Here is a 17,578-nt window from a genome sequence, read left to right as displayed (position 1 = left end):
TAAAAGCTAAATCGCTATTGTTTTCTAGTGTCAGTTTTACAGAGGTACTTCTTTTTTAAGAGCATTGATGGTAAAAATGCATAAATTAAAGCACGCTGATCTTCACCTATGCTCATTACATGTTAAAATGCTGAAAAATATTCGCTAAACTTAGGCAGAAACAGAGGAGTGTGGATTGGGTGGGGGTCTTGGCCCCATGTGTCTGTGGACTGAAGTATGGAATGCCTGAATTACCTAAATTTTGGATAAATATATGGAACTTCACACATACTAATAGAAAGGTGGAGTTAAATAATGAAAAATGCAAAAGCACAACATGAAAAACCCAACACTAAAAGATGTTCAAAATGGCAGTTAACTTGTCATGATAAATGTTTATATTGCATTTTTCTAAACATCACAACAATTCTGCATTGTCAGTTATTTTGCAATAACAGAGAGACTTGTCATGATAGTTTAACATTTTTGTTCATTTTTAACAAGCACAAATCGGTATCATTTGGTACACATTCTTTATTACTATCTACAAAGGGAAGCTTATCTTACATACAATAATATAACAACTGATCTCATATGGTAACACTGTTTACCTCCCTTGATCATTTGTATTTTCAGTTCATTTGTTGGCATTAGGGGAATCAAAGACTTTTATCCGTAAACAATATTGTACAGATAAAGTAACTTTAATCTTTTATTTTTTCAAAAGCTACTTGTAAGTATAATTTTAAATTATCATAAATATTTTTTTGAAATAGCTACTGAAATACTAGAATCTGTCTACGGATTGTCCTTTATCAATTCCAGAGAGCAAAAAAAAGAATCTATCTATTAGACTTCAGAAGTCTATCTTTAAAATAAAATCATTAGTGGGCACCAATTTAGAATGAAGCGGCACCAACAATGCGTATGGTCCCAAGTGGGTGTAGACTTTGGCGAGGGCCCTTAGTAACACTTTTGTTAGTGGGGTCAGGGGGTCTCCCCTGGAAATGTTTGAAATACAGATATTAAAATGGTGGCCTTTGATGCATTTTTTTTTTGTCTAAATTTTAAGGTATGGGATGGGTGCCCCCTCATTTTAAGGGGTCAGAGGGATTCCCTTGTAAAAGTTTGAAATAGGTATAAAATGGTTGCCTCTGGTGCAATTATGAGTCTAAATTTTGCATCAATTGTTAACAACATCAAGGTGACATGCAGAGCATACAACCCAGGTAAGAAGGACCAATGTCCGGGTCACACTTGCAGGTCAAAAGTCAAATTCTTTTTCTACTGACAACTGTTGTTATAAATTATTTGAATACAACAGAATCCACAATAATTGAGTTTTTAATTTCAGTAAACAAAGCTGCCATGATGAATCTATTCATTCAGAGCATTTTACAGTGACATCATACAGAAATCAAGATTTGGATTTCACATCTACTTTTAAAAAGTAAAAAAGGTAAAGGCTTTCAATGCTTGATTTTACTTAGAAAGATGGATAAATATCGTTTCTGAAGATCTATGGACATTATAATAATGGCCATTTTGTAAAAAAAGGAGGTAATATGGAATGGCATTGTCAATCTGTCTGTTCGTCCATCAACATTTTTCGTTTCTGGACTCGAATAGGATTCCTATTGGTATTGGGGTCAATAGGTCAAAGGTGAAGGTCACAGTTACCTGGAAACAGAAAATGGCTAATTTCTGGTGTGGGTGTTATTTGTGACCTTTTATTCACCAAGTGATTTAGATACAGCTTTCAGTAATTACTCAATGACTAAATACCAGTTGTGGAAGGTCCCTGTTTACTTTGAGGTGAGAGGCTCAAATGTCAAAATCACCTGGATTCCCGCACTCCTACTGTGCCAACTCTAAAGAATTTAACTCAGGGTGAACTATTGTGATCACTTACCATCTGGCGTCCGTCTGGCATCCATCTGTCCGTTGTATAAAATATGACATGTTATTTCTTGTTTTTACATAATCAGAATTGTTCTGCTTTGGTTCAGCAGCAAAATAAACCAGAAAATATTGTGCTATGTTCATTCTGTGAGACAAAAAATTTATAAAAATTATTGAGGGGAATTTATTGAATTTTCATGATCCATTTTTGTGGTGTTCATAGGTCATTATTGCAAATTTCAATGAAAGGGAAGTAATAATTAATATGATACAATAATTACTGCTGTTTGCAGATCAAATTGCCCCTTCAACGTTTTTTCAAATCGATAGAGTTGCATGTTTGCGTCACAAAAACTGTGAAGCTGAAGCTATTTTTGGAATACTCCTGACAGGTTAACCCCGCCTCATCCACAATATATTATTCATTCGCATTGTCGTGAAACTTTTTCTTTATCTTGACGTCACATAAAGCGCGCGCTCTGACTCTATCTTTGAAGTATCGATCGCCGTACTTGCATACATTGTAAAGTGCAATATGGTGATAATCATTGAATATGTTTTAAAAGTAGAATAGAATATTTCAACTATGTTCAAATGAAAACAGCGTTTTTTGTTTGTTATGACAATTATTATCGACGAAATTTCCAATCACGCAAGGTACACAAGGTTTTATAGAAAGGTATCATTGAACCTTCAAGCTACGTAACACTTGTAGATGTAATTGTGATATCCATAAAAACTGTCACTCTAAAAGGACGGATAAATAACAGTACACCGTCATTTCAAGTTAGCTTGCATATTATGTGTAACATTAATCGTGTTAAGGGGAATTATGATAACTTACATAAATTAATGAGGAATTGAATCCCCCTATTGATTAGTCTAAATAATGAGGCCTCGGGAAGACCGATTTTACATTTTGATATTTTACGTTGTCTACGTAAAGGGGATATCGATTAGTAAAAAAATAAACGATATTAAACTATTGAGTACAATTATTTGGACTTCATTTTGATACATATAAGTTTTATTTGAATTTATCTTATATTCGCAACCAAATCAGCATTTAAAGCCAATTTCTTTCGAGTGGAGAAAATAACTTGTAACTGTTTCCTAGGATCGCGTAAAATTAGACTAAGACTCACATATTTCGTAAGAAATTGCCGACTTTCTTCAACAAAAGAGGCATGGTCGGTTCCGGGATTCGAACTTATGCCCTTCAATCAATGATGAGCCAGTCAGGCACGTTTTATAATTATAGTGAAAACTTAATACGAGATACATTATTTAAAAGAAAACTCTGCAGCAAAAGGTACTGAAATTTAGGCAGAAAAAGGCCTGTAATGTATTAGAGGGTGTCCTTTTTTCACATCCACGCTACCTAAATGTAGTGTGCATTGTGGCAAGACTCATTTAAATTCTAAATGAAGATTAGATCTGATACATCTGTTACAATCCAGTTAAACGCCCGCTCCAACAGTATTTATGAGTATTATTTAAATCATCATTTCTCGGTGATACAGCCGATGTAAACAAGTTCATTCAATATTTTTACTTGTATCGGAAAGGCGGAGTTACCTGTATAGACGAGATCCAAAAATAGCTTCAGCATCGCTGCTTTTGTGACGTAAAGGTACAAGTCTGTCGATTTAAGAAAAGACGAAAGGGCAATTTGATCTGCAAACAGTAGTATCAGTCAACTGCACCATACTAAAAGCAAGACTTTCTATTGCCTTTGTTGGAAAACTGGAATGATCCTTACCATGTTGTTCATTGCATTGGCTAGTAAAACTTTTTGAAAGGTGAATAACATGTAGAAGATCAAATAAATGTAAAATGAGTATGATCTGACCAAGATGTATAGAATTTTAAGATTGAAAATAGATAACAATCTTATAAATCTGATGGCTTTGTATTAATTATTGTGTGTTAGATACTTTGCTAGTTTTCAGTTGGTAATTTTTAATCTTAAAACAGTTTTTCATATGCATTATAGGTCTACCATGGGGGTTGATATAGAAACTTATCGAGGAAGAATTGGCACTTTCAAGTTTGCTTCTGGAGTAGACGTCATTATTCTGCAATGTACACTGAACTTCAGTGGGTGCTTGAAAGCGGTCGGAAGTCTTGTATTTATTGGCATTCTCCTATTTATGGCAGGAATAGAACAGAATCCTGGACCTACTGAACAAGGTAACAGTTCTGCTGGTAATTATACAGGGAGCTATATGAGTAGCAACTGCTTTGTCTGATCCAATCTCTTTCGATTTGTTTTTCTTGAATATCTCAGGAACTGATACAGGTATTATTTTGAAACTTACATCTGGCTTTTCGGATCATAAGACAAGTTACCGTAGTATACAGTGTCCCAAAACTCTGACTTGACTAAATTATTTCCCTTTTTACAGTTGGAAAAATGTCCAGTTCCGAATAGATTTCCTTGAGTATCTCTAGAAGTCTTATAGATAAAATGTCCCAAAATGACATTTTCCTGCATATTTTTGAAACCAGGTAGAATGCATTAGATTGACATTTTACACAAACCTTTTTGGATGAGAAAGCATCAGGAACTGCTGGATGCATCTTCATCAGACTAAGTCTGTAACATTCTTACACTGTCCTGTATAACTTTGTTCAAATAGCCACTTGGCCCTTTTAAGGGGCCACTAGAGCAAAAATTAGAAAGGTATTTAAATAACTTTTCTCCCTTTAAATGATATTAGCTAATCTTCATTTAACTTGTCCATAGCTTCTCTCAAATTTGTTCAAATGGAGGCACTTGACCTGTTTTATGTTTTTAGCTTACCTAAGCAATGCTCTAGTGAGTTATTGTGATCGCTTGATGTCTGGTGTCCGTCTTCTGTCTGTCTGTCATCTGTCAACATTTCGCTTGTGGATGCGATAGAGGCTGTATTTTTCAACTGATCTTCGTGAAATTTTGTCAGAATGATAACCTTGATGAAATCTAGGCCGAGTTTGAAAATGGTCATCTTGGATTAAAAACTAGGTCACTTAGTCAAATCAAAGAAAAACCATGTGTATGCTATAGAGGCTGTTTTTTTCAATTGATCTTCATGAAATTAAGTTAGAATGTTTGCCTTGATGAAATCTAGGCAGAGTTTGAATATCGGTCATCTTGGGTCAAAAAGTAGGTCACTAGGTCAAATCAAAGAAAAACATTGTGTATGTGATAGAGGCTGTATTTTTCAATTGTCTTCATGAAATTTGGTCAGAATGATTACCTTGATGAAATCTAGGTCGCGTTCGAAATGGTTTATCTGGGGTCAAAAAAGGGTCACTAGGTCAAATCAAAGGAAAACCTTATGTATGCTGTAAAGGCTGTATTTTTAAATTGATTTTCATGAAATTTAGAAAATATGTTTGCCTCAAGGAAATCTAGGTTGAGTTTGAATATGGGTAATCTGGGGTCAGAAAATATGTCACTAGGTCAAATATAAGAAAAACCTTGTGTATGCAATAGATGCTGTATTTTTCAATGGATCTTCATGAAATTTAGTCAGAATGATTGCTTTGATGTAATTTAGGTTAAGTTTGAATATGGGTTATCTGGAGTTAAAAAGTAGGTCACTAGGTCAAATCAAAGAAAAACATTGTGTATGCGATAGAGGCTGTTTTTTTCATTTGATCTTCATGAAATTTGGTCAGATTGATTGCCTTGAAGAAATCCTGGTAAAGTTTGAATATGTTTCATCTGGGATCAAAAAGTAGATCACTAGGTCAAATCAATGAAAAACATTGTGTATGCGATAGAGGCAGTATTTTTCATTTGATCTTCATGAAATTTTGTCAGATTGATTGCCTTGAAAAAATCCTGGTCGAGTTCAAATATGGGTGATCTGGGATCTAGGTCAAATCAAGGAAAAACCTTGTGGATGCGAAAGAGGCTGTATTTTTCAACTGATCTTTATGAAATTAAGTCAGAATGATTGCCTTCACGAAATCTAGGTCGAATTTGAATGTGGGTCATCTGGGATCTTAAAGTAGGTCACTAGGTCAAATCAAAGAAAAACCTTGTGTAGATCTATGCGATAGAAGCTGTAAATTTCAATTGATCTTCATGAAATTTGGCCAGAATGATTGCCTTGAAGAAATCCAGGTCGAATTGGAATATGGGTCATCTGGGGTTAAAAATAGGTCACTAGGTCATATCAAAGAAAATACTTGTTTAAACTCGAAAGACCACATTTTGGTCCAATCCTAATGAAAATTGGCCAAAATATTTGTTTCCATTAAATCACTAGGTCAAACATGTTTAAAATGTTATGGTGTGTTTCTCAGGTGAGCGACCTAGGGCCATCTTGGCCCTTTTGTTTATACTAAACACAAGTTTTATCATTCCTGATTTAGTGTGTCATAGAAATATTCAGAGCAATTGAAAGTTTTAATATCCATTAATACTTTCTCAGAAGATAGTTTATTTACGTAACACCATGCTACTAACCTGTATTGTTTATTGATAATATTACAAAACGTTTTAACAGTTCTTATTTTATCTATCTGACTAGGCAGTTTGTGGGGGTATAAATGACTTGTAGCGATAGCGCTAGGTTTCTTTTCCAAATAGCTTTCTACATTTGCACCATGTGACTGTACATCTGTAATAGATATAACATACTCCTATATTGGATGTTGCAACTTTGCTACTAGTTCTCGTGTTAACAAAACAACAAAACTCTGGACAAATAAAAGTATACTCAGCGTCACTGAAAAGTTACCACCTAATATATACCTCTTTACTATTTTATACAATATCAACATCACTTTTTCATAGCCTGTGCGCGGTCTATTACTCATAGACCCTGTCTGATCATGTCTCCTAACCCATTTCATGACTGTCAGGTGAGAACAGCACATACGACGTGCAGTTTCGCGACATGAAAGTTCGGCGTCAACCATGCCAATGGCCTGATGGCGTTGATCGTGCCTTAAACGTGGCATTCTTAGCAAGGATATTCTGGGTTTTTTAATGTATTCCTTTTAGTCTGTTGACTAACTTTCAAGTGCGATGAATGATTTGCAATAGAAAATTCGTACATGTCGACATTGCTGGAAAAGTCATTTTGCACGTGCAGCCCGTGCCTCAAATGGAGTTAATTGAATTTGACAAATCTTTACACCAGTGACGTCTCAGCTGTGTCAAAAATGTAGTCGTGTTATGCTTTTAACACATTTCAATGCGATTTTTAAAATATAAGGGCCATTAGGCTGGTAACTTTTCAGTGACGCTGAGTATATCAGCAGGAAATTCAACATCAACAAAACTGCTTGACATAATTATTATTGTAAATCTTTCTGTTTTCTATGACATTTTTAACTCACTCAGGTGAGTTATTGTGATCGCTCGATGTCAGTCGTCTGTCTGTCGTCTGTCTGTCAACATTTGGATGTGTATGGGTGTCACAAATTGACATACGGGCCTTATTTTATATGTATTGTAAATGCAGGTATTGCATCATCTGTTTGTAAATTTTTGAGTTATTGAGGTAAATGTCAGATTTCACGCATGAAATACCTCTCATGTTTTTCTGTATTTCATAACTTAAATTTCCATGTAAATTTCATTAAATTCTGTTCAGTAATAAGAAAGTTGATATTTTATAAACTTCAGTAATTTATGTTTTTATCCCCAAAACCACTATAATGGGCCTCAAATTGTCAATTTAAATTCGCGCCAAAGTAGTTAGATTTCCCGGCTATATCGTGAATCCCGTGAAAATGACAATAGTCATAGCTCACGGCTTAGCCGTGAATCCCATGAAATTTAGTATTTGGCGGGACATTATCCTTTAAATAGACTGGACTAGATATGCCTTGCGCACACCACCTTCCGACATTATAGACGAATCTATGTCTGAATTATTTTCTTGCTAGAAATTTATGCTCGATCGAGGTAAGAAATTTATTTGTTAGATTTTTGTAGGATTTTTGCATTACGATTTTTATTTGGTAAATTTTTGTTCATTCTACAGAATTCTGTAACATTTACTTTTCGGCATATGATTTTAGCTAGTTTCGGTATGTCAGGATAATTTATTAAATTTTTCAGACTTTTGTAAATTATTTCGAAAGAGGAATCTAAAATGTTTCATTTATATAAGATGTAAAATTTGTACTGAAATTTGTAACATGATATTTATAAAGTACTTTGTTTCAAAAACTTATGTCAAACATTTCGTTATTATGGAACGCCATTACTGCATTGTATTGTTATGTATAAATTTATATGGCAAGTCTAGTACCATGTATATATTATTGTAATATGAAATTGTGTGACAGTCTATTGCATACACATACAATGTCCGTTTTAGTGTATGGCATTAGATATTATATGGATGCCAACTCTCATATAACGTTTGATTTACATTGAATTTTGTTAATTTGTAGTTGTAAATAATGGCTGCAGTTTATCATTTCCATTACTATAATGTTTCATCATATACTTTTCATATCTTTTTCATACTTTAACTTTAGTCTTTTAAGTAAGGAATCTTTGTAATAATGGAAGTAATTAGTGACGTATTTTTAATCATGTGACGTCTGAACTTAGTAGCACATATGTTTTGTATAAGTAGCACGTATTATTTATGGGAGCCTACGGAGGTATGGTGTACCCAAAGGAGCAGTTTTATGCCCTGACTTATTTGTTTTGCTATGGTGCTTACCATATGTTATATATTTTAGCTTCTTCCGCCAGACGATTTTCCTGGTGATGTCATAACCCGGAAGTACAATGCCCGAGGTTCACTTGTCTTCACTCGCCTGGATGTGATATTCCCAGCGCAGAGCTTTCGTCCCATGGTTGTGCCGTAAACCGCAAAGACGATGATTTTTGTTATCCTCTGAAGTCAGCTCAGGGATGCAATCACCTACCACCATAGGGAGCCAACACGGAATCAACGTATTCACGGTTTAAAGGGACTGTATTTTGAATTTAGAAGCTACGTTTTGTTTGTGCTACTTAAAATTCACAATTGAATTAAAGAACTGTGTCACGTCCGATTAGAATGGAATTTAAGAACTTTTGTATCTAGAGATACTGAACTTTCTTTTTTTTTTCTTTCTTATAATCAGTTTTTTTTTCTTTTCATATCTATTCATTGTTAATAATCATCTTTTGTAAATAAATTTGTAAATATTGTAAAGGGTGTTGATTTGTTCTGATGGTTACTGTCGCCGGTACGGCCTTTCCTGTCACAATGGGATAGGGGCTGTATTTTTCAATTGATCTTCATGAAATTTTGTCAGAATGATTACCATGATTAAATCTAGGCCAAGTTTGAAAATGGGTCATTTGGGGTCAAAAACTAGGTCACTAGGTCAAATCAAAAAAAACATTGTCTATGCGATAGAGGCTGTTTTTTTCAATTGACCATCATGAATTTTAATCAGAATGATTATCTTGATGAAATCTAGGCCAAGTTTGGAAATGGGTTATCTAGAGTTAAAAACTAGGTCACTGGGTTAAATCAAACAAAAACATTGTGTATGTGTTAGGGGCTGTATTTTCCAACTGATCTGCATGGAATTTTGTCAGAATGATAACCTGGATAAAATCTAGGCCAAGTTCAAAAATGGGTCATCTGGAGTCAAAAACTAGGTCACTGGGTCAAATCAAAGAAATACTTTGTGTATGCGATAGAGGCTGTATTTTTCAATGATCTTCATGATTTTGGGTCAGAATGATTGCCTTAATAAAATCTAGATCAAGTTTCAATATGGGTTATCTGGGGTAAAAAACTATGTCACTTGGTCAAATCAAAGAAAAACCTTATGTATGCAATAGGGGCTGCATTTTACACCGGATCTTCTTGTAACTATCTGGATAGGTCGATTTTGAATATGGGTCATCTAGGATTAAAAACTAGATCACCCGGTCAAATTAAAGAAAGATCTTGTGTACACAATAGGGGCTGCATTTTACACTGGATGTTTATAAAATTTAGTTAGAATAATTGCCTTGATGAAATCTAGGTCAAGTTAGAATATGGGTCATCTTGGGTCAAAAACTAGGTCGCTAGGACATCAAAGAAAAACGTTTTGTATGCGGTAGAGACTGTATTTTTCAATTGAGGTTCATAAAATTTGGTTAGAATGATTGCCTTGATCAATTGTAAGTCAAGTTCGAATGTAGGTCATCTCGGCTCAAAAACTAGGGTCACTTTCTCAAATTGAAGAAAATATTTGTTTACACTTAAGACACTACATGTTTTGTCCAATCTTAATGAAAATTGGTCAGAATATTTGTTTCCATGAAATCACTAATTTCTGGAGTATTCTGTCTGTAAGTCCATATTTATTTATTTTTTACAGAAATCAAAAAGCATAGAATAAAAATATTATTAGTCATTGTACTGCACAATATGATATTGTGGTATATTTTTGAACAAAATAATGTTACCTAATGATATATATTTTGTTACCATAATCATTTGTACTGTACAATGTGCAACTTAATAACTATCTTCGTTATTTTGAGAGAATTTGTACATTGTTCATCAATTAACAAGTGTTATGTCTTTGTTAATAAATATTAATGCTTATTCTAGAAAATAACAGCATGGTTAGCTACAGTAGAAAAGATTTGAATCAACCGCCATACAAGAATTGGGTACGAGCTGCAACAGGATTTAGATATTTGAAATCAGGTCTTCAGACATTTATCAGTAGGCAACTTCAAGAGCAACACAGCAATATTTTAAGGAAAATTGGACCTGCAGCTGTCAGGTGTACATCTTGTACGACTGACAACTTACTGCCAGACCATCCTTCACGTACATGTAGATGTCTTCAGAAATTCAGAAATAAGTGTTTTTGCAAAGATCACCATTCACGCAGAAAGTGTCCTAATAACTTCTGCAGCAAGTTTTATGATGAAATTATATTCAGTCATGCAGAAGCCAACCCGCTTTGGTTTAATGTTGACACAACAAGGTGGTATGACAACTTCTTTGAGTTTGCAAAATGCTTTGTGAGTACAACTGGGTATAGAGAACAGCATTCGGTGACAGAAATGGATGCTTTAGGCCTACTTTCTATTGCTATCAATGACCTGCATATACATGATGCAATAGACAAGTTGGATCTCTTCGAAACGGTAGGTTTTAAACCGGAACTGGAATGAGAGATTTATAATTACTGTTTGATCCAGCTTTTTTTTTTTGTGAATTGCAACTTAAGTTTTCAAGATCCAGATATAAATTATATGTCAGTGTAAAGGTCTCAAATAGTGGAAGTAGGATCTTTTAAGACAAAACTCTAAATTTTGCCTGGTAATGTTTGTTTGTGTTACGCAAAGTAAGATACCCTTTAAGTTTTTTTATATGCCCGTTTTTGAGAGACGGGATGTATTATGAAACAGCTCTGTAGGTCAAAGGTCAAGGTTACAGACTTGGCTAAAAGGTCAAAATTGTCCTTCATATTTTGTGACTGGAGCATAACTAAATAACCATTCAAGGTTCAAATTTTAGATGCAGGTAGGTGGTGATGAGGCGATTTGCAAAGTGCATGAACAAGGGTGATAAGTGAAAGGTGAAGGTTAGATCTGCCCATCATATTTCCTGTTCAGAGCATAACTTAAAAACAAATGTATGGACTTGAAACATGGAAAACACATTTTCAGCGCACCTGAGCTTTTGTGACCGGTTATTGCCTGGCGTCCGTGGCTGTCCGTTGTGGGTCTACAGTCGTTCGTCAACATTTCCCTTGTAAACACTCTAGAGGCCGCAGTTGTGACCCAATTTTTATGAATAGCCCGCCTGCTTAGCTCAGTAGGTAAGAGCGTTGGTCTACGGATCGCGGGGTCATGAGTTCGATCCTCGGGCTGGGTGTATGTTCTCCGTGACTATTTAATAAACGACATTGTGTCTGAAATCATTAGTCCTCCACCTCTGATTCATGTGGGGAAGTTGGCAGTTACTTGCGGAGAATAGGTTTGTACTGGTACAGAATCCAGGAACACTGGTTAGGTTAACTGCCCGCAGTTACATGACTGAAATACTGTTGAAAAATGGCTTTAAACCCAAAACAAACAAACAAACAATTCTTATGAAACTTGGTCAGAATGTTTGTCTTAATGATTTTAAGGTCATGTTTGAAATTTGGTCATGTGGGATTAAAAACTAGATCAGTAGGCCAGATCAAAAGAAAATCTTGTTAACATATGCTAGAGTCCACATTTAAGTTTGAAATTCATGAGAATTGGTCAAAATGTTTGTCTTGATGAATTCTAGGTCAAGTTTGAATCTGGGTTATGTGGTGTCAATATCTAGGTCACCCACTCAAATCAAAGGGAAAGAGGCTACTTTTATGAACCTATCTTTATGAAACTTGGTCAGAATGTTTGTCTTAGGAAAATCTAGGTAGAGTTAGATTTCATCTGGGGTCAGAAACTAGATCACCCGGTCAAATCAAAGAAAATGCTTGTTTACACACCAGGGGACATATTTTTGATTCAATCTCCATAAAACGTGTGTTATCATAAAATCTTGGATGATTTTAAATCTTGATCACGTGAGGTCAAAAGCTAAGTCAAATCAAAAGAAAAGCTTGTCTACACTCTAGAGGCAACTTTTTTCCTCCAATCTTCACAAAACTTTGCTAGAATGTTTGTTTTTGTTAACCCTTATACGAGTTTTGATCTGGGTCATGTGGGGTCAAAAACTACCGGTAGGTCACTAGGTCAAATAAAAAAATATGCTTGTTTACACTCGACTTTTCTTGCCCAATCTCAGAATATTTGTCTCCATGAAATCTGGGACTGATTAAAAATTGGTTCAGGTTAGGTCAAGAACTAGGTTAGGCCAAATTTGAAACTGGGTTATGTGGTAACTAAAACTCGGTCACTAGGTCACACAAGTTTACACTGTTATGATATGTTACTCAGGTGAGTGGTCTAGGGCCAACTTGACCCTCTTGTTACATTATTTAGTTACTTGCCTTTCAGTATCCTGTCATCACCACTACACGCACATCCTGCTTCCACCCCCGATGTCTCCCATAAAAAAAATCAAGAAATTTTGCTTTCATCCTCAGATATAACCCACCGGCTGTATATTGTCCCACTTGTTGGAGCTCTTGTTTAAATATCTGTTTCTAAACAAAGTCAAAATAGAACTTAAACACAAATGGTTTCAAAACTAATCAAGATATTTTGAACATTTAAAAAGTGCCTATTACTACCCTCACACTTCTTTAGAATGATGTATAGTATTAATTGTATGGTCTTATATTTAAAAAGAAATCATAGGATATTGTTCTTACAGAAATGGTGGATCGAACAGTAAATGTTTCATTAGTTCACCTGAGCCAAAGGCTCAAGGTGAGCTTGTGCGACCACTCAATGTCTGTCGTGTGTCGTGTTTCTGTCAACAATTTCTAAAAACATCTTCTTCTTCAAAACCGCTGGGCAGAGTTACACCAAACTTCACAGGAATGATCCTTGGGTGGCCACCTTTGAATTGAATTCCAAGCAGAACTGTGGTTGTCATGGCAATCGAAAGGAAAATCTCAAAAAATCTTCCTGTCCAAATCCAAAGTTCATAGGGCTTTTATATTTGATATGTAGCATCATTTTGTGGTCCGCTACCAAGATTGTTTAAATAATCCTCCTGGGGTCAAATATAGCCCCACCCTGGGGGTCACATGGTTTACATAGACTTATATAGGGAAAAACATTGAAATCTCCAGGTCAAAAACCACAGGGCCTAGGGCTTTTATATTTGTTATGTGACATCATCTACTGGTCCTCTACCAAGGTTGTTCAAATTATGCCCCTGGGGTGAAAAGAGGTCCCGCCTAGGGGCTCCCAAGTTTTACATAGACTTGTTTAGGAGAAAACTTTAAAAATATTCTTTTCAAAACCACAGGTCCTAGGGCTTTGATATTTTATTGTGTAGCATTCCTAGTGGTCCTTTACTAAGATTGTTCAAATTATCCCCCTAGGGTCAAATGTGACCTTGCCCTGGGGATCACATGGTTTACATAGACTTATATAGGGAAAAACTTTGAAAATCTTCAGGTCAAAAACCACAGGGCCTAGGGCTTTGATATTTGGTATGCTTCATTGCCTTGTGGTCCTCTACCAAAATTGTTCAAATTATGCCCCTGGTTTGAAAAGAGGCCCCGCCTAGGGGGTCCCAAGTTTTACATAGACTTGTATAGGAGAAAACTTTAAAAATCTTCTTGTCTTAAACCACAAGACCTAGGCCTTTGATATTTGGTATGTAGCATTGCCTTGTTGTCCTCTACCAAGATTGAATCGCCTCAGTAGCCTAGCGGTAGAGCGTCCGCTTTGAGTGCGGGAGGTCGTGGGTTCGAACCCCAGCCGCGTCATACCAAAGACGTAAAAAATGGTACTAGCAGCTTCCTCGCTTGGCACTCAGCATTAAGGGGATAGTGCTAGGACTGGCCAGCCTGGTGTCAGTATAATGTGACTGGGGGGGGGGGGGGGGAGGGTATCATGCCATGTGTCTACAGCGTGATATTCCAGTGAGGCAGCACTATAAAGTTGGGCATTGTGCTCACTGCTACAAGTAGACACCGTCGTTTATATGACTGAAAAATTGTTGAAAAAGACGTTAAACCTGAACACAAACACACACACACTCTACCAAGATTGTTCAAATTATAACTCTGGGGTGAAAAGTGGCCCCACCCCCTGGGTTCCAAGTTTTACATAGACCATTTAGGAAATTTTTTTGGAAAAATCTTCTTGTCTGAAAGTTCACGGCCTAGGCCTTTGATACTTGGTATTTAGCATTGCCTAGTGGTTCTCTAACAAGATTCTTCAAATTTTGCCCCAGGGGTGAAAAGAGGCCCTGCCCTAGGGGTCACTTGTTATATGAGTTATATAGGAAAAAATACTTTAAAAAGTTTCTGATCTTATTTCCTAGACTGTTTTATTATAATAACCTGACGACCCCAAGTAATTAGGGGTCACTTGACTTTGACCTTGACCTACTGACCTACTTTCTTGTTTTTTAAGATAGGGCTTTGAGATTTGGATGACAAGTACAGTATTGCACACCGACCCTAAAACTGACTTTCATTGACCATGAATGTGACCTACTGACCTTCTTTCTTAATATTTTAGCATCAGTTTGACATTCAACATATGTAGCTCATATTACTCAAGTGAGCGATCCAGGGTCATCATGACCCTCTTGTTTTATTCATACATGATTAGAAATTTTAGTTTACTTCACCTTTAGAATGTTGATGCTGAAAAAGAAATCACTTTTTTTTCCGGAGGTGTTAATAGTTCTGTTTTATTGATTAGACATAACATAAAAAGTTGTTACGATACATTTAGTACCATGTGCTTGTTTATTTATAGGCACGTGAATCACGGCATGAAATATTTCACACTAAAAGCTATGAAGTTACAGATGACCAACTGAACACATACATTGAGGAGATGATAGATGTGCTTCAAGACACAAAATGTCTAGCAAGTTATCCAGATGCACAACAAGCTGTAGAGGAACTTAAAAGGGTACTGACTATTACCGTATCATTGCTTTAAACTAAAATTGTAATTGAGAGATTTATGCATTTTAGTGTAAAAAGAGTGAATATGGTAGCATGTTTGCCTCAGTGAATATGTGATTGTGCATTGTTTTTACTATTTTTAATTCTATGGCATGGAAAAATGGAACATGAATGTGATATCCCTGTTTTTAGCTCACCTGAGCCAAAGGCTCATGGTGAGCTTTTGTGACCACTCAATGTCCGTCGTGTGTCGTCAGTCCGTCAACATTTTCCAAAAAATCTTCTTCTTGAAAACCACGGGGCAGAATTACACCAAACTTAACAGGAATGGTCCTTTGGTGGCCCCCTTTCAAAATTGTTGAAAAAATTGAATTCAATGCAGAACTCTGGTTGCCATGGCAACCGAAAGGAATATCTTCTTGTCCAAAACTGCAAGATGTAGAGCCATGATATTTAGCATGTGACATCATCTAATGGTCCTCTATGAAGATTGTTCAAAGTGTGCCCAAGGGGTGAAAAGAGGCCCCGTCCCGGGGGACACAAGTTTTACATATTTTCTTGCCTGAAAGTTCAAGGCCTAGGCCTTTCATATTTGGTATGTAGCATTGCCTAGTGGATCTCTAACAAGATTTTCAAATTACATCCCTGGAGTGAAAAGAGGCCCCGCCCAGGGGGTCACTTATTATATGAGTTATATAGGAATATGTAGTTAAAAAATTATCAGATCATATTTCCTATACTGTTTAATTATAATTACCTGATGACCCCAAGTGATTAGGGGTCACTTGACTGTGACCTTGACCTACTGACCTACTTTTTTATTTTTAGCTCACCTGAGCATGAAGTGCTCAAAGGTGAGCTTTAGTGATCGTCCTGCGTCCGTCATCTACAATTTGACTGTTAACACTCTATAGAGGTCACAATATTGGCCCAAACTTAATGAAACTTGGTCAGAATGTTACCCTCAATAAAATCTTGGACGAGTTTAATATTGGGTCATCTGGAATCAAAATCTAGGTCACCAGGTCAAATCGAAAGAAAGGCTTGTTAACACTCTAGAGGTCACATTTTGGCCCAATCTTAATGAAACTTGGTCAGAATGTTACCTTTAATAAAATCTTGGACGAGTTTGATATTGGGTTATCTGGGGTCAAAAACCAGGTCAACAGGTCAAATCAAAGGGAAAGCTTGTTAACACACTAGAAGTCACAATTTGGGCCCAATCTTATTGAAACTTGGTCAGAATGTTACTCTCAATAAAGTCTTGGACGAGTTCAATATTGGGTCATCTGGGGTCAAAAACAAGGTCACCAGGTCAAATCAAAGGAAAAGATTTTTAACACTGTAGAGGCCAGATTAATGACTGTATCTTAATGAAACTCGGCCAGAATGGTAATCTTGATGATTTCAAGGTCCAGTTTGAATCTGGGTCATGTAGATTCAAAAACAAGGTCACCAGGTCAAATCAAAGGAAATGCTAGTTTACACTGTAGAGGCCACATTTATGACCATATCTTAATGAAACTTAGTCAGAATGTTAATCCTGATGGTCTATAAGTCAGGTTCAAATCTGGGTCAGGTGGGGTCAAAAACTAGGTCACTAGGTCAAATCAAATGAAAAGCTCGTTAACACTCTAGAGGCCACATTTATGACTGTATCTTCACGAAACTGAGTCAGAATGTTAATCTTGGTGATCTTTAGGTCAAATTCGAATCTGGGTCATGTCTGGTCAAAAACTAGGTCACTGGGTAAAATCGAAGGAAAAGCTATTTACCACTTTAGAGGCCACATTTATGACCATATCTTAATGAAACTTGGTCAGAATGTTAATCTTGATGATCCTTAGGTCAATAGGTCAGGTAAGCGATACAGGGCCTTCATGGCCCTCTTGTTTTCAAGTTTTTGAAGCTTTAGCAAAGAAATTTGTTCAAGCAAGCAATTAAACTCAGGTGAACGGTATAGGGCCATCATGGCCCTCATGTTTAAGATACAGCCTTGAAATTTGGATGGCATGTACAGTTTTGCACACGGATCTTTAAAACTAACTTTCAGTGACCATGAATATGACCTACTGACCTACTTTCTATTATTTTAGCATCAGTTTCCCATTTTAAACATGTGGCTCATATTACTCAGGTGAGCAATTCAGGGTCATCATGAACCTCTTGTAATAGTAATGCGCTTGTC

The 17,578-nt window shown here is 36.1% G+C and overlaps 1 protein-coding gene across 1 annotated transcript in view; it reads left to right on the top strand.

Moving 5' to 3' along the window:
- The first annotated feature begins 1,331 nt into the window (after positions 1 to 1,331).
- LOC123554339 (uncharacterized) overlaps positions 1,332 to 17,578 on the top strand; it is a 42,438-nt gene continuing 26,191 nt past the window's right edge. Inside the window, exons 1-4 of the mRNA XM_053547123.1 lie at positions 1,332 to 1,438; positions 3,878 to 4,089; positions 10,449 to 10,996; positions 15,236 to 15,394. Coding sequence (XP_053403098.1) covers positions 3,885 to 4,089; positions 10,449 to 10,996; positions 15,236 to 15,394 — 912 coding nt within the window. The 5' untranslated portion in view covers positions 1,332 to 1,438; positions 3,878 to 3,884. The remainder of the gene's footprint in view (positions 1,439 to 3,877; positions 4,090 to 10,448; positions 10,997 to 15,235; positions 15,395 to 17,578) is intronic.

Source organism: Mercenaria mercenaria, chromosome 7, assembly GCF_021730395.1.
Source record: "Mercenaria mercenaria strain notata chromosome 7, MADL_Memer_1, whole genome shotgun sequence".
NCBI lineage: Eukaryota > Metazoa > Mollusca > Bivalvia > Venerida > Veneridae > Mercenaria > Mercenaria mercenaria.
The sequence above is the reverse complement of the archived record's forward strand: the minus strand, read 5'-3'. Positions and strand labels throughout refer to the sequence as shown.